This window comes from Littorina saxatilis, linkage group LG7 (assembly GCF_037325665.1).
Source record: "Littorina saxatilis isolate snail1 linkage group LG7, US_GU_Lsax_2.0, whole genome shotgun sequence".
Classification (NCBI taxonomy): domain Eukaryota; kingdom Metazoa; phylum Mollusca; class Gastropoda; order Littorinimorpha; family Littorinidae; genus Littorina; species Littorina saxatilis.
This window is the reverse complement of record NC_090251.1, coordinates 18692282-18718903: the sequence shown is the minus strand read 5'-3', so window position 1 is coordinate 18718903 and position 26622 is coordinate 18692282. Positions and strand designations below refer to the sequence as shown.

The following is a 26622-nucleotide window of genomic DNA, read 5'->3' as shown; positions in this document are numbered from 1 at the left end:
ACCGGGCTATTCTGGCTTGTCAATTTCACTGCGTTTTGCACGTGGAAAGTGAGCGATTTCCTTCTCGCGGGGATTGACGAAGCTGTATTGGTGAAAAAATGCAGTGCGTTCAGTTTCATTCCGTGAGTTCGACAGCTTGACTAAATGAAGTAATTTCGCATTACGCGACTAGTTGTTTAATACAGTCGAACCCACCTATAAGAACATCGCTTATAAGAAACATCGTTTACAAAAAAGGACTTTATTTTTCCCTTCCTAATGTGGGAAGAGCAGTTTGGATAGCTACATAAACTAAGCAAATAGAGCTAACCAATCATAAGCGCAATAAGGAAAGTCTGCTTAAACTCTGCCCCAAGTCACGTCCGAGCCAAGCAGCGCTCAACTGAGTTTTTGAGTCGCTGCTAAATCTGACCTAAATCGAACCTAAATCGTCAGGGCCGTTCCCATGACAAACTTGTCGCCAACTTGGCCTCGTCAACTCGGGAGCAATTTCAAACCAACAAAGGTTGGGGAAAAGTCGGTTGAAAGTCTACCATGTGAACGGCACTTAAGACCTACTGGATTGGTTTTCATACCCTAGGTATGCACTTGATGGTCTCAGTTTAATTCACTTGTCCTCCCAATGGGCGGGCATGTTCTTGTCTGTATGTACGTGTTTGTGCGTGCGTGTGTGTGTGTGTGTGTGTGTGTGTGTGTGTGTGTGTGTGTGTGTGTGTGTTTGTGTGTGTGTGACGTTGCCTACGTGAAGGCGTGATGGTGAGTGTGATGACAATACATTGTACTATACTAACAAATATAATAAAAATAACATTAGGTAAAAATAGAGTGCATACGTGAAGTTCCCCCCTGACACATACACACACACACAAACTCACAGAAATGCACTCACAGATTAGCAAGAATAAAACACACACACACACACACACACTCACACACAAACTCGAAGACATGCACTCACAGATTAGCAAGAACAAAATACACACAAACACACACACACACACACACACACACACACTCACACACACACACACACAAACTCACAGAAATGCACTCACAGATTAGCAAGAACAAAACACACACACACACACACACACACACACACACACACACACACACACACACACACACACACACACACACACACACACTCACACACAAACTCGAAGACATGCACTCACAGATTAGCAAGAACAAAATACACACAAACACCACCACGTAAATGCACGCACAGACACACAAACACAAAACGCATTAGTTTAGTGGCTAGAAGCGCTGACCAACAAGTGTTCAGATATTTTTCTAATTGTCGTTTCTAGATAGTAAAATATGTGCTGAAAACGGTCAGCTATCGCACCATCAAGAAATCGGTTCCCTAGTACCCCTTTAAGGCTCTGGAACCACCCCGGGTGGCAATATCGGGTCGCAACAAAGAGTGTTCCCCATAGCCGGAAAGAGCCTCAACCGTGAAAGATAGAAAGAAAGGTATTGAACAAAAAAGATGCACAACACCAATGTGAACCATTTGTGTTATCATACTTATATTAAAATATTGATGACCATGGAATAAATGGGTTATTTTTAGATTTCTGACAAAAAATCGCGAAAAACATGACAAATTGTCTTTTTTATAGCCTAAACTATGAAAGATTTAAAGACAAGTATTGAACACAAAAGATAGCAATGGATAATGGCAACAATATTTGCTCTCATTGTTGTACAAAATTGTTGATTGTTTTTTAATACTTTTCCGTTTTTGTGGATTTCACAAAGCATACCAATTAAACGGCAGTCCAGGTAACTCGTCCGAATTTTTGCGGCTAAGAGCCTCAACATTTGAAGATAGAAAGACTATCATTGAACAAAAACTATGGTAAACACTAATGTTAATAACTTTTGATCTCACACTGATATTGAAATATTGATGACCATGGAATTAATGGGCTATTTTCAGATTTGTGGGTACAAAATCGCCCAAAACATGACAAATTGTCTTTTTTCTAGCCTAAAATATGAAAGATTTAAAGACAAGTATTGAATATAAAAGATTGAACGGGATAATAGCAACAACATTTGCACTCATTGTTGTACAAAATTGTTGATTGTTCTTGAATATTTTCCGTTTTTGTGGATTTCACAAAGCGTACCGATTAATCGGCAACCCGTGTCAATCATCCGAATTATTTCATGCTGCGCCAAAACGATTGAAAATGGATGGAATATTAGTGTTTGAAGACAAAAGGCGCACATTGTCATGTTAAGCATATCTTGTTACACCGTATACACATCAAAATCGTGATAGCTCTTGGTTTGAATGTTACAATGTTTGATTTTGTGCAAGTTACACACATTGATACTGACAAAATGTAATGATATTCCAGGACAATATATCCAGCGCGCTCTTTGGGTCCCCAAAACACTGTACATGGTGAGTCCCATTGTGGTGCCAAAGTAGAAAATAATTATATTCACTTTAGCGATAGTCCGCAGTAGACGACATCAAATGACACAGACTGTAATGATAACTCAAAACTCGTCATCGCTTTCAGCAAACGCGTCAAAGTCAACCTCCTCATCTTCTTCCTCGTCATCCTCTTCTTCACAACCACCATCTGCCAGAAGATCGATCAGCGACACAGGTAGGATGGGCTTGAGGCACCACACGGGTTCCAGGACTCCGTCTGCATTTTTCGTCCATCCCTGCCCCTGGTCGTAGGGTTTGGGCCTCTCCAGAATGCCTTCATGAGCACGCTTGTACAGGGCAACGCGGTGGTTTACTCGCTGAATGTGCGGCATCAGAGCAGATTGGCAGGGAGGCATGCGGGCTAGATCGACCTTACACTTGGACGTGAGTTTCTCGTTGTCTCCCACCATCTTGCGGAGTAGCTTTCCACGAACGACTGGTGCAGTCCTCTCCGCTGTACACATAGAACCCAAGAAGAGTGGCACAGTAGTCATGCCCCAGGGACTCTGCAAGCTCAGAGAGGTTGATCAGTTGCCGATGTTTTCCTGATCCCGTATACAGTCAACTTGATGGCTTCAGCGTGGTAGAGAAGAATGACAAAGATGTCCGTGTCCGGGGTTCTGACCACAGCGTTCTTGTATCCCAGCGCTGCGGCATGATGGAGGTACAGCACCACCCTGGTGTCAGTCTCTTCCTGGTTGCTGTAGATATTGGGAACCTCATGCACCTCTACCTGAAAACACAATGGCCATTAGAACATTTAGATTGGAGTCTAAACTGGAAAATATATGAAGACTCCAATCTAAATGTTCTAATGGCCATTGTGTTTTCAGGTAGAGGTGCATGAGGTTCCCAATATCTACCACGCTAAATCCATCAAGTTGACTGTATACCTGGATACGGGATCAGGAAAACATCGGCAACTGATCAACCTCTCTGAGCTTGCAGAGTCCCTGGGGCATGACTACTGTGCCACTCTTCTTGGGTTCTATGTGTACAGCGGAGAGGACTGCACCAGTGCATTCAAAGGAAAGGGGAAGGTGGGGCCCCTTAAGAAACTGGAGAAGAACCCCAAGTTTCACACGGCATTCAGGCAGCTTGGTGACGACTGGGATGTCAAACTTCGGGTGGTGAAGCAGTTGGAAGAGTTTACGTGCCTGATGTACAATTACAGTCGTGAGAAATCAGTTGATGTCGTTCGTGGAAAGCTACTCCGCAAGATGGTGGGAGACAACGAGAAACTCACGTCCAAGTGTAAGGTCGATCTAGCCCGCATGCCTCCCTGCCAATCTGCTCTGATGCCGCACATTCAGCGAGTAAACCACCGCGTTGCCCTGTACAAGCGTGCTCATGAAGGCATTCTGGAGAGGCCCAAACCCTACGACCAGGGGCAGGGATGGACGAAAAATGCAGACGGAGTCCTGGAACCCGTGTGGTGCCTCAAGCCCATCCTACCTGTGTCGCTGATCGATCTTCTGGCAGATGGTGGTTGTGAAGAAGAGGATGACGAGGAAGAAGATGAGGAGGTTGACTTTGACGCGTTTGCTGAAAGCGATGACGAGTTTTGAGTTATCATTACAGTCTGTGTCATTTGATGTCGTCTACTGCGGACTATCGCTAAAGTGAATATAATTATTTTCTACTTTGGCACCACAATGGGACTCACCATGTACAGTGTTTTGGGGACCCAAAGAGCGCGCTGGATATATTGTCCTGGAATATCATTACATTTTGTCAGTATCAATGTGTGTAACTTGCACAAAATCAAACATTGTAACATTCAAACCAAGAGCTATCACGATTTTGATGTGTATACGGTGTAACAAGATATGCTTAACATGACAATGTGCGCCTTTTGTCTTCAAACACTAATATTCCATCCATTTTCAATCGTTTTGGCGCAGCATGAAATAATTCGGATGATTGACACGGGTTGCCGATTAATCGGTACGCTTTGTGAAATCCACAAAAACGGAAAATATTCAAGAACAATCAACAATTTTGTACAACAATGAGTGCAAATGTTGTTGCTATTATCCCGTTCAATCTTTTATATTCAATACTTGTCTTTAAATCTTTCAAATTTTAGGCTAGAAAAAAGACAATTTGTCATGTTTTGGGCGATTTTGTACCCACAAATCTGAAAATAGCCCATTAATTCCATGGTCATCAATATTTCAATATCAGTGTGAGATCAAACGTTATTAACATTAGTGTTTACCATAGTTTTTGTTCAATGATAGTCTTTCTATCTTCAAATGTTGAGGCTCTTAGCCGCAAAAATTCGGACGAGTTACCTGGACTGCCGTTTAATTGGTGTGCTTTGTGAAATCCACAAAAACGGAAAAGTATTAAAAAACAATCAACAATTTTGTACAACAATGAGAGCAAATATTGTTGCCATTATCCATTGCTATCTTTTGTGTTCAATACTTGTCTTTAAATCTTTCATAGTTTAGGCTATAAAAAAGACAATTTGTCATGTTTTTCGCGATTTTTTGTCAGAAATCTAAAAATAACCCATTTATTCCATGGTCATCAATATTTTAATATAAGTATGATAACACAAATGGTTCACATTGGTGTTGTGCGTCTTTTTTGTTCAATACCTTTCTTTCTATCTTTCACGGTTGAGGCTCTTTCCGGCTATGGGGAACACTCTTTGTTGCGACCCGATATTGCCACCCGGGGTGGTTCCAGAGCCTTAAAGGGGTACTAGGGAACCGATTTCTTGATGGTGCGATAGCTGACTGTTTTCAGCACATATTTTACTATATAGAAACGACAATTAGAAAAATATCTGAACACTTGTTGGTCAGCGCTTCTAGCAACCGTACTACATGGGAATGCACTCGCACGGCATTTGCCAACACAAAAAAGAATCACGAACACACACCCAGACACACACACGCAAACATACATACACACACACACACACACACATACACACACATACACACACACACACACACACACATAGGTGGTTTTACAGTCATTTGGGGTCGGCTGTGTATCAAAATGCCATCTTGCTCAAAACACAGGCATTTGGGGTCTCTTTTGTTTTAAGTGTTAGAAAGTTTCTTAAAACTTCAATGAGCGTTAAATGCCATTTTAAAGTGTGAAAACTCATTTCAGGAGGTTATTACATAAAATGCAACCTCCAGCGTGATTTTTAGAAAAACAGACATTTGGGGACGATGTTTGCTGTACAGCAGTCAAATGGGGACGTATGTGTACAAAAAGTGCAGAGCTAGAATTATGTTATCGGTGCTATGAATGTTTTAGGTGTTAGAAAGTTTGTTAAAACTTCAATGAGCGTTAAATGCCATTCTAAAGTGTCAAAACTCATTTCAGGAGGTTATTACATAAAATGCAACCTCCAGCGTGATCTTTTAGAAACAAACAGGTATTTGGGGACGATGTTTGCTGACAAGCAGTGAAATGGGGACGTCCAAAAGTGCAGAGCTCCCGCAGAGCTATATGAATGGTTTCATCACATACATGGCGCTAGGCGACATATGTTGTGAAAAATTTTACAAATCACGTTTTTGCGCCCGATATTTTCTTGTCATCTCCAAAGTCAAGGGACAAACACGAAATTCCTTGACTTTTGGGGTAGCGCGACTCTGTTAATTTTAAGAATTAAAAAAAAAAAAAAATTCATTACTAGGATGTCCCATCGTTGGGAAATTCCGGTCGCTTCCTCCGAGTGGAAAGCTAGCAGTGACAGAGTCGCACTACCCCAAGTCAAGGGATCTATTAGTCCTGTTTCGCCGTTATCCCAATTCGCCCCATCCCATTTTGGCGACATTTCTCAGGCCAAGTGTCATTTTACCACCATATCATGTACCATTAGCTCCACATCCCATTTTGGCGCAATCCCGTTTGGCCGTTAGCCCATTTCGCCCCCATCCCATTTTTGCGACATTTTACAGGCCAAGTGTCATTTTACCACCATGTCATGTACCATTAGCTCCACGTCCCATTTTGGCGCAATCCCGTTTGGCCGTTATCCCATTTTGCCCCCATCCCATTTTTGCGACATTTCATAGGCCATGTGTCATTTTACATGCCATTCTAAAGTGTCAAAACTCATTTCAGGAGGTTATTACATAAAATGCAACCTCCAGCGTGATTTTTTAGAAACAAACAGGTATTTGGGGACGATGTTTGCTGACAAGCAGTGAAATGGGGACGTCCAAAAGTGCAGAGCTCCCGCAGAGCTATATGAATGGTTTCATCACATACATGGCGCTAGGCGACATATGTTGTGAAAAATTTTACAAATCACGTTTTTGCGCCCGATATTTTCTTGTCATCTCCAAAGTCAAGGGACAAACACGAAATTCCTTGACTTTTGGGGTAGCGCGACTCTGTTAATTTTAAGAATTAAAAAAAAAAAAAATTCATTACTAGGATGTCCCATCGTTGGAAAATTCCGGTCGCTTCCTGCGAGTGGAAAGCTAGCAGTGACAGAGTCGCACTACCCCAAGTCAAGGGATCTATTAGTCCTGTTTCGCCGTTATCCCAATTCGCCCCCATCCCATTTTGGCGACATTTCTCAGGCCAAGTGTCATTTTACCACCATATCATGTACCATTAGCTCCACATCCCATTTTGGCGCAATCCCGTTTCGCCGTTAGCCCATTTCGCCCCCAACCCATTTTTGCGACATTTTACAGGCCAAGTGTCATTTTACCACCATGTCATGTACCATTAGCTCCACGTCCCATTTTGGCGCAATCCCGTTTGGCCGTTATCCCATTTTGCCCCCATCCCATTTTTGCGACATTTCATAGGCCATGTGTCATTTTACATGCCATTCTAAAGTGTCAAAACTCATTTCAGGAGGTTATTACATAAAATGCAACCTCCAGCGTGATTTTTTAGAAACAAACAGGTATTTGGGGACGATGTTTGCTGTACAGCAGTGAAATGGGGACGTCCAAAAGTGCAGAGCTCCCGCAGAGCTATATGAATGGTTTCATCACATACATGGCGCTAGGCGACATATGTTGTGAAAAATTTTACAAATCACGTTTTTGCGCCCGATATTTTCTTGTCATCTCCAAAGTCAAGGGACAAACACGAAATTCCTTGACTTTTGGGGTAGCGCGACTCTGTTAATTTTAAGAATTAAAAAAAAAAAAAATTCATTACCAGGATGTCCCATCGTTGGGAAATTCCGGTCGCTTCCTCCCAGTGGAAAGCTAGCAGTGACAGAGTCGCACTACCCCAAGTCAAGGGATCTATTAGTCCTGTTTCGCCGTTATCCCAATTCTTCTCATCCCATTTTGACGACATTTCTCAGGCCAAGTGTCATTTTACCACCATATCATGTACCATTAGCTCCACATCCCATTTTGGCGCAATCCCGTTTCGCCGTTAGCCCATTTCGCCCCCATCCCATTTTTGCGACATTTTACAGGCCAAGTGTCATTTTACCACCATGTCATGTACCATTAGCTCCACGTCCCATTTTGGCGCAATCCCGTTTGGCCGTTATCCCATTTTGCCCCATCCCATTTTTGCGACATTTCATAGGCCATGTGTCATTTTACCACCGTGTCAAACCACTAGCGCCACATTCCATTTTGTCGCCATGCCGTTTTTCCGTCATCCCATTTTGCCGCCATCTCTATTTCGCGACATTTTGGATTGTGGCAAAAATGGAATTTGGCGTAAACGGAATGTCTTCCTAGTTGAATAACGCAGTATAGTAGTATAGTGAGGCTTGGCAAGAAGAATAAATAAAAAATGTGATGGCGGCCAAATGGGATGGTGTCAAAATGGGATGACGCGCTATTGTTATGACACGATAGTAAAATAACGCTTGGCTTGTGAAATGTCGCGAAAATGGGATGGGGGATAAATGGAATACGGTGAAACGGCATGACGGCCAAATGGGATATGGTGTCAAAATGGGATGTTGCGCTTTTGTTATGACATGTTAGTAAAATGCCCTGTCACGTAGTCTCAATCCAAATTGGAAATCCATAGCATCATCATTATAATCATCCTCATCTCATTAATCATTCAAAATTATAAATTTTATAAAATGACGCTTGGCTTGTGAAATGTCGCGAAAATGGGATGGGGCAAAAAATGGGACGGCGGCAAAAATGGGATTGCACCAAAATGGGATGTGGATCAGCCACTAGATTGCCAATTTTAAAGTCTTAGGTATGACCCGGTGTGACGTTTTTATCTTTCGCCGTGTTGATATTTCGATTTTCGGCCTCGTTGATCTAGTATAAACTCTACACTGAACAAAAAACAAGTCGCGTAAGGCGAAAATACAATATTTAGTCAAGTAGCTGTCGAACTCATAGAATGAAACTGAACGCAACGCAACGCAGCAAGACCGTATACTCGTAGCATCGTCACTCCACCGCCCGTGGCAAAGGCAGTGCACGTGGAATTGACAAGAAGAGCGGGGTATTCGTTGCGCTGAGAAGGATAGCACGCTTTTCTGTACCTCTCTTCGTTTTAACTTTCTGAGCGTGTTTTTAATCCAAACATATCATATCTATATATTTTTGGAATCAGGAACCGACAAGGAATAAGATGAAAGTGTTTTTAAATTGATTTCGAAAAAGAAATTTGATAATAATTTTTATATATTTAATTTTCAGAGCTTGTTTTTAATCCGAATATAACATATTTATATGTTTTTAGAATCAGCAAATGATGGAGAATAAGATAAACGTAAATTTGGATCGTTTTATAAATTTTTATTTTTTTTTACAATTTTTAGATTTTTAATGACCAAAGTCATTAATTAATTTTTAAGCCACCAAGCTGAAATGCAATACCGAACCCCGGGCTTTGTCGAAGAGTACGTGACCAAAATTTCAACCAATTTGGTTGAAAAATGAGGGCGTGACAGTGCCGCCTCAACTTTCACGAAAAGCCGGATATGACGTCATCAAAGACATTTATCAAAAAAATGAAAAAAAACGTTCGGGGATTTCATACCCAGGAACTCTCATGTCAAATTTCATGAAGATCGGTCCTGTAGTTTAGTCTGAATCGCTCTACACACACACACACACACACGCACACACGCACGCACGCACACACACACGCACATACACCACGACCCTCGTTTCGATTCCCCCTCGATGTTAAAATATTTAGTCAAAACTTGACTAAATATAAAAACACCCTTCGATAGTACTGATGAGCGACCTTGTGTACCTTACATTCATGGGGCCAAATTTGTCCAACCAATTATTTTATTTAACTTAGAAATTTGATTCATCCTAAAATGTTTCCCTTCTTACTCAAGGGACGTAACCACTCGGTACACGTTTTCGAAGAATTCGATTTTGGGAGTGAAATCTATTTAATTTCACAACCAATTTTCTTCACATGCAAGAAACTGACATGCTTTTCGTCCATAAATAATTTCCTTTCTTAATTTTACCAGGAAACAACATTTCAGTCTCGAGTAAATATCGAGGGGGAAATATGTACACAGGCGAAGGATGAAATCGTTACACCGGCCGAGGTTCGAACCCACGACCTCCCGATCACGGGGCGGACGCCTTACCACTAGGCTAACCGTGCCGGTTTACCCTTGAGTGACAGACGGACAGACAAAAGAATATACAGACATACCGTAATTAACACAAACACACACACTCAGCAGAGCAAAGCGGTATGACACACACACTCAGCAGAGCAAGGCAGTATAACACAAACACTGAGTCTGATTTATGAGAATGAGAATGAGGGAGAGAGAATTGTATTGAATTGAATTGAATTAAATTGAATTGAATTGATCTTTATCTTAACACAAACAGAATAAGAAATGCTAAAATGCTCTCTTTTTCATCCCGCAGACAGTCAAAATTCTAATCAAAAACAAGGAAAGAGATAGAAATAAAAGGAACAGTTATGACAGCTTTACAGACAGACAGACAGACAGACAGACAGAAAGAGAGACAAACAAGTCGCGTAAGGCGAAAATACAATATTTAGTCAAGTAGCTGCCATTTTTCAGCAAGACCGTATGCTCGTAGCATCGTCAGTCCACCGCTCATGGCAAAGGCAGTGAAATTGACAAGAAGAGCGGGGTATTCGTTGCGCTAAGAAGGATAGCACGCTTTTCTGTACCTCTCTTTGTTTTAACTTTCTGAGCGTGTTTTTAATCCAAACATATATCTATATGTTTTTGGAATCAGGAACCGACAAGGAATAAGATGAAAGTGTTTTTAAATTGATTTGGACAATTTAATTTTGATAATAATTTTTATATATTTAATTTTCAGAGCTTGTTTTTAATCCGAATATAACATATTTATATGTTTTTGGAATCAGCAAATGATGGAGAATAAAATAAACGTAAATTTGGATCGTTTTATAAATTTTTATTTTTTTTTTACAATTTTCCGATTTTTAATGACCAAAGTCATTAATTAATTTTTAAGCCACCTAGCTGAAATGCAATACCGAACCCCGGGCTTCGTCGAAGATTACTTGACCAAAATTTCAACCAATTTGGGTGAAAAATGAGGGCGTGACAGTGCCGCCTCAACTTTCACGAAAAGCCGGATATGACGTCATCAAAGACATTTATCAAAAAAATGAAAAAAAACGTATGGGGATTTTATACCCAGGAACTCTCATGTCAAATTTCATAAAGATCGGTCCAGTAGTTTAGTCTGAATCGCTCTACACACACACACACACACGCACACACGCACACACACACACACGCACATACACCACGACCCTCGTTTCGATTCCCCCTCGATGTTAAAATATTTAGTCAAAACTTGACTAAATATAAAAAGAAACAAACAGACAGACAGACAGAGAGAGAGAGAGAGCCAGAGAAAGAGAGAGACAGAGAAACAGAGACATAGAGAGAAAGATAAACAGACACACAGACACCGACAGAAAAGTTGTGTGAAGAGCAGCTCAGCAGAATTTGTCTTACATTTTGGAAAGTTTTCTGACGATTTGGACGTGAAAACGAGACTGAACCCATGCAATAATTTTTTCAAAACTGCTCCGAAACTATCCCAAAATCAAGTAATTAAATGACATGTTGTTACTGTACGATAACTAAATCTTTCAATCAATCAATCAATATGAGGCTTATATCGCGCGTATTCCGTGGGTACAGTTCTAAGCGCAGGGATTTATTTATTTTTTATTTTATTTTTATTTTATGCAATTTATATCGCGCACATATTCAAGGCGCAGGGATTTATTTATGCCGTGTGAGATGGAATTTTTTTACACAATACATCACGCATTCACATCGGCCAGCAGATTGCAGCCATTTCGGCGCATATCCTACTTTTCACGGCCTATTATTCCAAGTCACACGGGTATTTTGGTGGACATTTTTATATATGCCTATACAATTTTGCCAGGAAAGACCCTTTTGTCAATCGTGGGATCTTTAACGTGCACACCCCAATGTAGTGTACACGAAGGGACCTCGGTTTTTCGTCTCATCCGAAAGACTAGCACTTGAACCCACCACCTAGGTTAGGAAAGGGGGGAGAAAATTGCTAACGCCCTGACCCAGGGTCGAACTCGCAACCTCTCGCTTCCGAGCGCAAGTGCGTTACCACTCGGACACCCACCCTAACCCTAACTAAGTCTTTCCGATGTATTGTCATTCTAACTTGTTTTATCACACCCGGAAAATATCACACGCAATATACTATCAATCAATCAATCAATCAATATGAGGCTTATATCGCGCGTATTCCGTGGGTACAGTTCTAAGCGCAGGGATTTATTTATCATTTTTTTAATCTTTTTCATTTTTTATTTTATGCATGCAATTTATATCGCGCACATATTCAAGGCGCAGGGATTTATTTATTCCGTGTGAGATGGATTTGTTTTTTTTACACAATACATCACGCATTCACATCGGCCAGCAGATCGCAGCCATTTCGGCGCATATCCTACTTTTCACGGCCTATTATTCCAAGTCACACGGGTATTTTGGTGGACATTTTTATATATGCCTATACAATTTTGCCAGGAAAGAGCCTTTTGTCAATCGTGGGATCTTTAACGTGTACACCCCAATGTAGTGTACACGATACTAGCGAAATTATAATTTTTTTTGTTTGTTCTATAAATGTGACATGCTTTAGGCTGTTATATACTACATTATAACCGAGATGATGTTTTTAGATCCACAGATTTAGGTCAAAAATATGATAGTTTTTCTGAGATGGTGCAGACAACGTTAACCCTCATATAAATTAAATGTATTCCATGGTGGAATCCTGCTTGCACAATCTAATCTATTCAATCTAACCTAATCATAGGCACAATCAATAGAATCAAAATCACTCACTTTTATTTTCTTGCCTTTCTGCTATTCCTCCCGTCTTTGAAAGATCACCAAAGTCATCAAAATCAGGTATTTACCACTGTATGCAACAAGTCTCACAAACTCGAATTATCTCTCTTGCAAACTGACAGATTTAACACCCGCACCATATGATGTCTGACCGGACAATTGCTAATTTGTAAAAAAAAGGGGGTCCTTTACGTCCTCACATGAAATTTTCCTTTTAGGGACATGAGTTGATGATACGCTAAAAGAAGAAAAGGAGGGAAAGAAAAGGGCAAGACCAAGCAATCCCGACCGTGATAGGACCCCGGCCCCGCTCTCCATGAATAAGGGAGGGGGGTGGGGCAATGAGAAATATACTCGGGGATAATTTTTCCTTTATATGCGTTGACTTCCTAGGGGAAGGACCATTAAAAACATGGATTTTTAATTCAATTTTAGTTTCGTTAAGAAAAAGATAAAACTCAGGACCACCTGTTAGAAGGTTTAAAAGTGACAACATTGTGAGAAAAATATAAAGAACATGCGCAAAACGTAATACTGATCTTCTATAGGGTAGTAACATTTGGATACATCATTTCATTGACGCACGCATGAGTTGCTATGCGGCATTTGTTAATTTTAAATGGGATAAAAAGATCTATCTGCGTTGTCCGTCGACCTCCCCGCCACTACAATAGTCGCAGGGGAGGCGACGTCACATTAGCAGTATTAACTGAGAGAGGAAACAGCTATCCTCTCGTTTATATAATCATGTTTTTATGTTTATTGTGTAATCCGAAAACAGGAGTTTAAAACCATCAGGAAAAAAAACAAAAAACACGCACTCGCCCGCGAGGTGGGGCAATGCCCTTCCCTCCCTGCGAGCTGTGTGTCCCCTTTGTTTAAGTTAATACCGTTGACAAATGACGATCATATATTTATGCTGGCTTTATTTTATTTTGCCCCCCATTTAGGGAGTCCAGAATTACAAGGGACTTGCAGTGATTTTTTAATTGTGAGAATTTCCTCAGACGACAGATCTCTGCTCCCCGCGAGAGCGCTGAGGGCCATGAGATAGGTGTCTGGTTTAGGGACGGACACTTTATTTTTTGTCACAAAACAGTAGGTATCCGTTAATAAGTTGATGAGAGCCTCGGGGCTCTGCTTCTGCCTAGCAGTCACCATAGAAGTGAGGCAGAGCTCCAGGTAGCCTCTCAGGTCTTTTTCTTCTGGTTTTTGGGTTGTTATGAACACAAAGTCTCTGTGACTATCGACTTTTTTTGAGGATTTTTGCTAATTTGCGAAACGAACTAACTTTATGTTGGCCACGACCTCTCAAAGGGGTGAGAACCGTGTCAGTGTATTAACCAATCATATGAACACCTTAATTGCCCGGCACGTGTGCTCTCAAAATCCACTGACCAATAGCCGACGAGAACGACATCACTGCAGGACGGTCAAGTCATGCAATCCAATTGGGCGGTGTTTATGATGCTCCCCGTGTCGACCACTGTTGCGTCTTCAAATGTCCAGTGTCAATTGTATTGGATGATTCTCAACGCCCAATACCAAACGCTTATAACTTTTATCAACGCAACTTTTAACTTGTACAGCCCCACTCCCGTCATCCTCCCGGCCCCACCCCCACACACCCAGCTTTTTCTTAGCGTACAACCACCTCATGTCCCAAATAGAATCTTATTCTGGGGACACAAATAGAAATTTACATACATTCAACTCGTGGTCAAAACAGCGTTTATGCTTGCGGCCATTGTCACCTAGGCGAGACCATGAAATCTTGGCGAAAAATGTTTAATATCTTTATTGTACAAAATAAAACAAACTAACAAAAACCGATTTTATCTCACAGAATATTATCAAGCTGTTCTCGCAACAACAACAACAACAACATCAACAACAACAACAACAACAACAACAACAACAACAACAACAACAACAACAACAACAACACCACTTCAGGGAGTTATTCCATGAAAAATGCATGGATGTATAATTTCTATTCGATTTTGTTTTCGCTGTGTACAAAAGGAAACAAACAAACTGACAATAACCGATTTTATCTTACAGAATATGATCATGCTGTTCTGGCAACAATAACAAAAACACTTAACAGAGTTATTCCATAAAATCGCATGGATGTATTATATATTTTCTATTCGAAAAAAACCCACCCGAATGTTATGCTTAAAGTATTCCCATGCACGTTTTAGGATTGGACATGAAACGGTTACCGAAGGTGCTTTTCCTCAGGCCCGTACAGACACTTCGGCATGCTTGAATTCTTTGACATTCAACAAGGCTTGAGTCGGTTTCGTGTAATCCCTTTGCCTAATCAGTCAAATTATACACGTCATAAAAAATGTTCCCGGCAGATATCAAACCATACGTGCAGAAGTATCGTCTGTTTCTCACGCGGGCTTAAAGCTTAATTATGATCAAAGCACTCTCTGAATGGTAACATGAAAGCACAGCTGTTTAATATTTTCCCACACACACACACGCACACGTGCGCACGAGAAAACATAAGACTTTCATAAGTAATGTGATTAATCAACATGAAATAAACTTTTTTGTTGGCTTCTAGCGTGAAAAAGCGCGTGGGTGGCACGAACATTTTCATAATAATAAACATCACCTTTATCACAGACTTATATCCCATTTCGTGACACCTACCACTACTCCACTACATCAAAGGATGTCTGTTGAGATAATCGAATGGTTCAAAACTTTCAAACCTGCGCGCATATTCTAAGCCGACTAACACATAATAGTCAAGGACATCATAAAATGGTTCTCGGTGAAAACTTGACCGAGGGCCATTTTACGACGTCCTTGACCAGATAGTGTTTATGGCCAAACCAAGCACAACCCGAGTGTGTCAAGTATACTCATGTGTGTTGCTTCTTGGACAATGTAAAGAACACCGAAAGTACTTCAATGCCGTTCTCGAGTTACGTTGACTTTTACAAAGGTTGCAGCTGACACGGCTTACGTAATCCGGTTTCCTGGTCATGTGTGTGAAAAATGTGTCCATTAAAAGCATAATCTTTAATTCATATATTATTTCAAAAAAGATGTTAAAACTAAGGACCACCTTTTGTTAAATACTTTAAGAGTGAAACGTAATGTGAAAAATAGAGAAACTGTGGCCTATTATGTGTTTTCGCCGGGAGGTGTCAATTGGCAGGCCAGGCACTTAATCACGCTTGACTCCCCTCCGCTTAAGCGGCAATCGTTTAGCAAGCGCCGGTGTCTGCTTCAAGAAAGCCCTTCACACCCGGATTAAGTGAGGGAACATCGAATAGTGACATTTTTCGATGTGATTTTTCGATTTCATAAACAACAATTTTGAAAAATAATATAAAAGAGATAAATATTTTGCAAATACCGTATCTAGGTGGTCTAAATCAGGCTACCAAAACTGTCTCGTTGTATGCCTTTTTTTCTTCCAAGTATATACATCTATTGCAACAACAATAAAGAGTTAACAGGCAAGTGATATTTAATTCAGAAATGGAATACGCTTTAATTTAAAACAAAAGCACAACGAACAAGATGTTTTAATTTATTTCGCTCCAAGTCAAAATTTAAGCAAAACATCTAAATAGTTTTAAATGCGCATTTAGTCCGCTGTCGCACGGAGGAATGTAGGATTACCAAAACCGGCAAAATCAAAACTGGGCAAAACTTGATTTAAAAGAACGCCCCCCCCCCCCCCCCCCCCTGTAGAATTTGCACTGCTAGATGCTTTGGCGGCATCCCATCCTGCCTCTCCCAACTTGCCGTATCCCAGTCTGCCTTACCCGATTTGCCGCATCCCGTCCTGCTGCTTTGTGTGTGTTAGTGCGTGTGTATTTGTGTTTGTGAGGCAGGGAAAGAGAGAGAGAGAGAGAGAGAGAGAGAGAGAGAGAGAGAGAGAGTGACTGAGAGAGAGAGAGAAAGAGAGAGAGAAAAACTAGAGAGAGAGGGGGGAGAGAGAGAGAAAGAGAGAGAGAGAGGGGGGGAGAGAGAGAAAGGGGGAGAGAGAGAAAGAGAGAGAGAAAGAGAGATAGAAAGAGAGAGAGAGAGAGAAAGAGAGAGAGAGACACACACACACACATACACAGAGAAAGAGAGAGAGAGAGAGAGAGAGAGATGTCAACAAAATCAAGGAAAAGAAAAGCCTAACAAAGAATTTCAAGTGGCAGCCCAAATTTTCGACCTGTTCCCAGGCCTTCCTCAGCGGCGTTTAATTCTGCGAGACGCCAATTCATGCATCAAGTACTAAGCAACACAATACCATAGTTAATTCTGTTACGAAACACAAAGCAAATATTTCAAAGATAAAATCTACAAGACTTGACTAAAATTAATGTAAAAAATCAACAAGAAGAAACAGAGGCGAAAACAGTATTTGACTTTCAATGTTTTTGCAGCCACCGAGCTCGAAAGTATTCACTTAGATGCAATTCGAACCATTGTTGGAGCAGTCCGCGGTACAAGCCATCAAAAATTGTACGATGAGTCAGGCTTTATTTCATTACTAGAGAGGCGAAAACGTCATAAATTGATATTATTTCACAAGATCGTTCACCGCAAGGTGCCAAACTACTTATTAGCGATATTGCCACCATTGATATCAACTAATAACCCATATCACCGGCGCAGACCTCTAGACAGGAAAGTTCCATCGTTTAAAACTGAATTATATAGAAACTCATTTCTCCCATCTACTACACAACTCTGGAATTCTTTACCAGACTATATAAAACTTAGTGATTCCCTAAGTGAATTTAAGCACTTTTTGTCAAAAAACGATTTAAGTCCGCCGTGTTATTTTTATTCTGGAGATCGCATGTCACAAATAATTCACTGTAAGCTCAGGTTATATATAAGTGATCTCAATAACGATCTAGTGAGACGTCACGTTGCTACAGATGCATCTTGTGACTGTGGATTCCCGTCCGAATCCGTACAACACTTCATATTCGATTGTCCAAATTATCGCGAAGCACGTCAAAAAACTATACATACCCTCCCTAATCACACAATTCACCTCCCCCACCTTTTAAACGGAGACAGACAGTATTCTTTAGATTTGAACAGGAAAATTTTTTCCACCGTACACTCGTTCATTGAACGTTCAGGCCGCTTTGGGTAAGTCAGAATAAATGCTCTACAAGCCGGACAACAACTTAAACTTCTGCACATCTCCTACCCATCCCTCTTCTTTTATTCATCTTCTTTCCCTCCTTCCTTCCTTTACTGTCTTTCTTTATAATCATTATGCAACGTTCATTACGTTATTAATAGATTTGGTTTATTGAGACAAATTTTTCACCCGTTACCGCCTTATGTTGTACTGTCATGCAGGAACACCACTATAAGCTTCTAGCTTGTTGCTGTTTCTGTGAACTTTGTATACATGTCATGATTGTAACCCTTGTTAAAATAAACTTATGTCTAAACGGGAGGCACCCGCTATTGCCGCGGCCCGTTATTGCCGCGGCCCGTTATTGCCGCAACCCGCTATTGCCGCAACCCGTTATTGCCGCAACCCGCTATTGCCGCGGAACTTTGTTTGTTCTTTTTACATTTAGTCAAGTTTTGACTGAATGTTTTAACATAGAGGGGGAATCAAGACGAGGGTCGTGGTGTGTGTGTGTGCGCTGTATCACCATTTTCACCTCTTTTATGGTATCTATGACCATCACAAATCAGCTTTCCCTCCTCTGTCACCCGCGCAAATGGAAATTGTCTGTCTGTCATTCATGATAGCCTACCACGTCATCGGAAAAAAACCGGTAGAAATGACGTTGAGCATGGAACAAACCCTCACAGTTCTGGCGTGTGTTGACAAAACCGAGTAAGTCCACTGAAGCGTTTTTTTTTTTATTGTATGAGTCCTCTGACAAGAATTTTGAAACTATCATTATACGAAAATTAGGAACCCCTTAGACTTACTTTGTTTTGCCAAAACATTCATGCATACTTGAAAAAGTTGTTTTTGGTTGTGGACTTACTTGTTCATATCTGCTTATTTAAGGACTCTAAAAAGTAGAAATGAACACAAAAGATGCGCATTGATTTGGTTTTTTTGATGAACGAAAAATATCTTCTTTTTTTTAAATGGACTTACTCGGTTTTGTCAGCACACGGCTGTTACGCGTGATTGTTCTGAAAAGTGACTATTACATGATTGTTCTGAAACTCTACTATTTATTTCATCGTAAACATGTAAGCCCTCATACGTGATTGTTCTGAAAGCTTACTAATTTACATGATTGTTCTGAAACTCTACTAAAGGTAAACTTGCTTCACCCGTGAAATGTTGTCAGATATGGAACAAAATGTATACCCCAGCCCAACGAAGTTGGAGGGGGGTATACTGGATTCACTTTGTTCATCTGTCTGTGTGTATGTCTGTATGTATATATATGGAACAATATTTTGATACAATGATACTAAATCTTAAGTGAAATTGATATTTATACCCCCTCCCAATGAATACAAACTCAACAAGTAATACGTTTCATACATTGAACATGTATTCTTTATTGTTCTCAACTCAAAATTCAAATTAAATCTCCAAAGACAAAAATTATTTATAATCTTCAAAAATGTAATTATTCTTCTTGAGTATTCCCAACTCAAAATTCTAATTACAGGTTTAAAGGGACACATAGAAACTTTTGATTTTCCCTCTTTGCCATGCTAAGGGGAAAATGGAAGCTAATTTTTTGCCCCTTTAAAGACGAAAGGCACAACAAATAATTTTCACAAATGAAACTTTTTTTTTATGAACTAAAAATTCAAGTGGAGAGGGGATGAGAGACGTGAGGAGATGGCCGCGGTTGCAAGATGGGTGGGGAGTCTGGGCTATAAAGTTCTTGCACGCGAGACAATATACTTCTTTTTTGTGTGTGTGTGTGGGGGGGTATTTTGTTTATCAACTCTCTCTCTCTCTCTCTCTCACTCTCTCTCTCACACACTCTCTCTCTCTCTCCCTCTCCCTCTCTCTCTCATCTCTCTCTCTCTCTCTCTGTGAATATTTTTGTCATCCTAAATATTGGGGGGGGGGGGGGAAGACATGCTTGCCCCCCCCCCCCCCCGCCCAAGGAACAGCAGCTGCCCCCCCCCCAACCCCCCAGTTTCCGACGCCAGTGCACTGAGTACATACGCACACACACACCACACATACACATGTTACGCGTGATTGTTCTGAAACGTGACTATTACATGATTGTTCTGAAAGTCTGCTATTTATTTCATCGTAATCATGTAAGCCCTCATACGTGATTGTTCTGAAAGCTTACTAATTTACATGATTGTTCTGAAACTCTACTAAAGGTAAACTTGTTTCACCCGTGAAATGTTGTCAGATATGGAACAATAATAATGTATACCCCTACCCCTGGTGGTTGCTGTGTAATAAAAAAAAAAGTGTCACTGAAAACAGATGTGCTAATAAATTTAGCTTTCATGTGTGTGTATGTGTGGTGTGTGTGTGCATATGTACTCAGTGCACTGGCGTCGGAAACGGGGGGGGGGGGAGCTGTTCCTGGGGTGGGGGGGGGGGGAGCAAACATGTCTTTTTGCCCTCCCCCCCCCCTTCTAACATTTAGGATGACACAAATATTCAAAGAGAGAGAGAGAGAGAGAGAGAGAGAGAGAGAGAGATAGAGAGAGAGAGAGAGATTTGATAAACAAAATACTCCCCCCCCCCCAAACACACACAAAGAAGTATATTGTCTCGCGTGCAAGAACTTTATAGCCCAGACTCTCCACACATCTCGCAACCCCGGACATCTCCTCACGTCTCTCATCCCCTCTCCACTTGAATTTTTAGTTCATAAAAAAAAGTTTCATTTGTAAAAATTATTTGTTGTGCCTTTCGTCTTTAACGGGGCAAAAAGTAGCTTCCATTTTCCCTCTTTGCCATGCCTTTCGATCCATTTGGGTGACCTCGCCACCTAAGCATGGCAAAGAGGAAAATTCAAAAGTTTCTATGTGTCCCTTGAACCTGTAACTTGAATTTTGAGTTGGGAATACTCAAGAAGAATCATTACATTTTTGAAGATTATATATAAGTTTTGTCTTTGAACATTTAATTTCAATTTTGAGTTGAGAACAATAAAGAAGACATGTTGAATGTATGAAACGTATTACTTGTTGAGTTTGTATTCATTGGGCGGGGGTTCATTGTATCAAAATAGTGTTCCATTTACATACAGACATACACACAGACAGACGGACAAAGTGAATCCAGTATACCCCCCTCCAACTTCATTTGGCTGGGGTATAAATATCAATATCACTTAAGATTTAGTATCATTGTATCAAAATATTGTTCCATATATACATACAGACATACACCCAGACAGATGGACAAAGTGAATCCAGTAGACCCCCCTCCAACTTCGTGGGGCAGGGGTATACATATTGTTCCATATCTGACAACATTTCACGGGTGAAGCAAGTTTACCTTTAGTAGAGTTTCAGAACAATCATGTAAATTAGTAAGCTTTCAGAACAATCACGTATGAGGGCTTACATGATTACGATGAAATAAATAGTAGAGTTTCAGAACAATCATGTAATAGTCACTTTTCAGAACAATCACGCGTAACATACACACACATGAAAGCTAAATGTATTAGCACATCTCTGTTTTCAATGACACTTGTTTTTTTTATTACACAGCAACCACCAGAATTTTGTATATGAATTATTCAAATGGTTTGATAAAGTGTCAGTTGATATGAACAAACCTCCCCCACCCCCTACACCTAAAAAAGGGAGTGGAGAGACGGATCAACTCAAACACACATCTGAAGCTGTCGCGCACACAGAAGACGGATCAACTCAAACACACTTCGTTGGGCAGGGGTATACATATATTGTTCCATATCTGACTACATTTCACGGGTGAAGCAAGTTTACCTTTAGTAGAGTTTCAGAACAATCATGTAAATTAGTAAGCTTTCAGAACAAACACGTATGAGGGCTTACATGATTACGATGAAATAAATAGTAGACTTTCAGAGCGGCAATAGCGGGTTGCGGCAATAACGGGTTGCGGCAATAGCGGGTTGCGGCAATAACGGGCTGCGGCAACAACGGGCCGCGGCAATAGCGAGTTGTAACCGTTTATACCAACAACAAAAAAAGTTTTTGCAGAGAACTTGTTTACGGCAATAGTAGAAACTAACATGTTTTATGAACGTGTTTATGTTTTGCAATCTTGTTTTCTGATTTATCCATCTATATATTTATTTACCTATTTTCACTTTACTTATTTAGTTCCGATCAAATGATCCGCTGCAAGAGCAGTTTGTAAATAAAATCAGCGATACAAAATGCCTCCGTTTCACTTAGATGGCGTATGGAAATAATTAATAACCTTATTTTATGATGGGTGACCTCATTGCAAATTGCTGAAATTTAAAAAACGATATCAAAAATAGAGTTACTAGACGGAGCCCTTCGGGGCGTTTAGTCATGCTTGAGACATATATTCACATGTTTTGATAGAGTATGTCCTTATCTGCGACCAAAAGACAAATTGTTGCTTCAACAGTGCTTTGAGCGGATCATTAAGTATTGCACTTTCGCGTCTAATAACGTACGGTGTCTAAAATTAAATACGGCGAAGTGGTCTGAGCCTACAATGTTTAAATGTGTACACTACATTGGGTGTGCACGTTAAAGATCCCACGATTGACAAAGGGGTCTTTCCTGGCAAAATTGCTTAGGCACAGTTAATAATTGTCTACCTATACCCGTGTGACTTGGAATGAAAGGTAAATATGCGCCGAAATGGCTGCAATCTACTGGCCGTATAAAATTTCATCTCACACGGCATCACTGCAGAGCGCCTAGAACTGTACCCACGGAATATGCGCGATATAAGACTCATTGATTGATTGAAATGTTTGACTGCATAACTTCTAAAAACTAGTTCCATGGTCTCATCCCTCCCCCCATCTACCCCCCCCCCCCCTCATCCCCTATTTTAAAAAAATAAAAATTCTTTTCTTTTCTTGCTCCTCTTACAGTATCACAGTAAATGTTCCCAAATATATCCTAGTTACCTAAGAGGACGTTAATCCCCAAAGTCAGCCAGTCAGTCAGTCATTAAAGGCAAAAGCGAGGTAACGCACAACTGGTCCGACAAGTAAAGCCGTCGCTGCCTGTGTGACAACCACCATAAAAATCTACCACAGCGGGAAACTTTCAAGTTAAGTATTTTCAACCATCATTCAACTTTACAATCAAAGGATGTCTGTTGAGATAATCGAATGGATCAAAACTTTGAAACCTGCGCGCATATTCTAAGCCGACTAACACATAATTGTTAAGGACATCATAAAATGGTTCTCGGTGAAAACTTGACCGAGGCCCATTTTACGACGTCCTTGACTCGAGTGTGTGACGTATTCTCATAAATGCGCTGCTTCTTGGGCAAGGTAAAGAACCCCTTCGTTGTGAAGTTACACACGCGCAATGTCGAGACAAATTCATCAAAGACATGAACGCAATCATCCATGGAAAACGCGCTGATCATGCCTTCAATGCCGTTCTCGAGCTACGTTGACTTTTACAAAGGGTACAGCTGACACGGCTTACGTAATCTGGTTTCCTGGTCATTTGTGTAAAAAAATCTGTCCGACAAAGAAAACTGCCCAACGAATATAGATAGCTCGGTCGAAAAAAATACTACCAGCAAAATATCTACCCCCCCCCCCCTCCCACCTCCGCCGAAGAAAGAGCACGGGATTCAATACATGATGATAGTTATTAAACACAAAGCAGTTGTTGCTAGGTTCAAGGCAATCACAAGATAGGAAAGCTTTCGAGTCATCGACAATCATTCGGAGGTGTGTTTTGGAACAAATGTTGGAGAAAAGGGTAAATGTCGGCTTCTTTTACAGACACTATCTAGTCTTATGTTTCTTATTTGTTTGACCCTCTTAGGATTATGGAGTTTTATGCACTGCCTTTTATAGTTAACTAAACTTTTGTATTTGAATTAGCCCATTGCAGTTGGTGTAGGCCTTAAGCTTATTTAAATCGCTTGTCCAGTATTTAATTTAGTTCTCAATTTTTGCATGAACTCAAATGTTTAGTGTCTTAGTATGTCTTGCTAACTAAGTTCTATTTAATCAGAGTATGTTTGCGTGTGCTTATACTTAGTGATATTGTAAAGCGCATAGTGCTTTTCGTTATGCGCTATAGAAATCTCCTTAATAAATAAATAAATAAATAAATAAATAAATAAATAAATAAATAAATAAATAAATAAATAAATAAATAAATAAATAAATAAACATTCAAAACTGTGTAAAATGGTCGAACTGAAGTTTTTGCACAACAAATATGACCATAACAATTATTTCTTAAACTCAAAGTACTGGACAAATTAACCCCTTCGTTGTGAAGTTACACACGCGCAATGTCGAGACAAATTCATCAAAGACATGAACGCAATCATCCATGGAAACGCGCTGATCATGCCTGTAAGGGCTGTTTTAAAGTCACTGAATGTCTAATGTTGATTGAGGTACACCATGTATGGTAACACTTATCTCCCAATACCCCCTCGGACTGTTCTAGAACCCTTGCAATGCTTAAAAGATAAACTCCATTTCCTCACTTCATTTTGGCAGTTCAAAACTGTCAAAAACATGATTTCACATTTTGGTCATGCTCGCAATAGTTATCTCCAATCGATGCTTCATAATATTCTGCATGTTTTAGTTCTGCAGTTGCTCATACATCTTTTTATAGACATCTGAAGACGTGTGCTGCTCACATACAGATCAGCATAAATCCATTTACTACTTAGATTGTTTAGTGTCTATAATTATGTTATTTGCTTGTCTGTCTGTCTTGTGCGTACTCCTTCTCAAACATAAACAAACTCGGACATATTCAAAGATAGTCTACATAATTATGATCCAGAGACAGCCAGCATGCCTCTTCCTTGTTCTCCGACAAAAGAAAACTTCCTTGTGGCCTATTGTGTGTTTTCGCCGGTAGGTGTCAATTGGCAGGCCAGGCACTTAATCACGCTTGACTCCCCTCCGCTTAAGCGGCAATCGTTTAGCAAGCCCCGTGTCTGCTTCAAGAAAACCCTTCACACCCAGATTAGTGAGGGAACATCGAATAGTGACATTTTTTGATGTGATTTTCGATTTCATAAACAACAATTTTGGAAAAAATGATATAAAAGAGATAAATATTTTGCAAATACCGTATCTGGGTGGTCTAAATCAGGTTTCTTGTCAAACGTAAAATGCAGTATAGAAAAAACCCGTTGTGTTGGAATTTAAGACTAAATCAATTTGGGTCTACTTGTAGAAACAGTGTTAATAAATGTTCAACAAATGCTGAAAGAAACAATTGGCAGCACCCTTGAAACGCTTGGCATGTATATTAAATGTTGAATGTATATTGGTTAAGAACAAAAGTAAGGCAATTTCGTTACTTTTGATTTGGACCCCTACCTCAATAGTTCTTTGAATGTTCGCCTTCTATATATTTACGGTACCGAGAAGCCTTCAACAGATGTATACATGTATAACTAATTCAATAAGTTTTTCGAAGCATCATATTCTAAACTCTTACGTTAAATGTCTGACCTTTTTGTTTTTGTTTTTATTTGTTTCTGTTGGGTTTCAAACAACATTCTGTGAGATAACCTTAAGGTCATCGCCGTAACAAGAACACTGTTCTTCCTTTTAGGCTTTTATAGTCCATACAATATTGCTGGCTTACACCCGTCAATTTTACGTGTATCAGTTCATGAAATATTTGACGGCTTTTACCCATCTATGTTATCTTTCCCCGGTCAAGGCAATATCTTGAAATGATTGTTGAAACTTCAGAGAACCCTTTGCTTAAAGTTCCAAAGATTTTTTGTTTGGAGCTTTCCATTCTTTTCGATCATGAACAAGGAAATAGCTGAATGAGTATGACGCATTCTCTAAAGCTGTCCTGGGGTACAGAACGGATGTGATCACACACTTATCGCTCGCTTGAGTAATTCTTTAATCACACAAGAAGCTTTTGTGGTGTTTTGTTTTCTTGAAATAGTGACACGTTACCTGGCACACTTAAGCAGGTTTCATGCCCCCCTCCCTACCCATTGGAATACTGACCACTTGAACAAATCTGAGTGTGTGGAGTTACGCCCTGGAGTCATACTCGCCGGAGAAAAAAAGGTGAGTTCTTGGCTTTGTGGCGCCAATAACAAGTCATTGATGACGAATTGAGCCATCTGTCAGTAAAACGTAAAAACGGAGGAAGGTCTCTTATTCATATTTGCTTCTTTGGCTACCATAACTGTCTCGTTGTATGCTTTTTTTTTCTTCCAAGTATATACAAACTATTGCAACAACAATAAAGAGCTAACAGGCAAGTGATATTTAATTTAGAAATGGAATACTCTTTATTTAAAACAAAAGCACAACGAACAAGATATTTTAATTTATTTCGCTCCAAGTCAAAATTTAAGCAAAACATCTAAATAGTTTTAAATGCGCATTTAGTCCGCTGTCGCACGGAGGAATGTAGGATTACCACAAAACGGCAAAATCCAAAACTGGGCAAAACTGATTTAAAAAGAACGCCCCCCCCAACCACCCTGTAGAATTTGCACTGCTAGATGCGTTGGCGGCATCCCATCCTGCCTCTCCCAACTTGCCGTATCCCAGTCTGCCTTACCCTATTTGCTGCATCCCAGCGTGCTGCTTTGTGTGTGTTAGTGCGTGTGTATTTGTGTTTGTGAAGCAGGGAAAGAGAGAGAGAGAGAGAGAGAAGAGATGAGAGAGAGAGAGAG

The 26622-nt window shown here is 40.3% G+C and overlaps 1 protein-coding gene across 1 annotated transcript in view; it reads left to right on the top strand.

The window, feature by feature from the left end:
• The first annotated feature begins 3119 nt into the window (after window positions 1-3119).
• The window catches only part of LOC138970143 (uncharacterized), a 42545-nt gene continuing 19042 nt past the window's right edge, over window positions 3120-26622 (top strand). Inside the window, exons 1-2 of the mRNA XM_070342626.1 lie at window positions 3120-3125; window positions 3295-3657. Of these exons, the coding sequence (XP_070198727.1) occupies window positions 3120-3125; window positions 3295-3657 (369 nt within the window). The remainder of the gene's footprint in view (window positions 3126-3294; window positions 3658-26622) is intronic.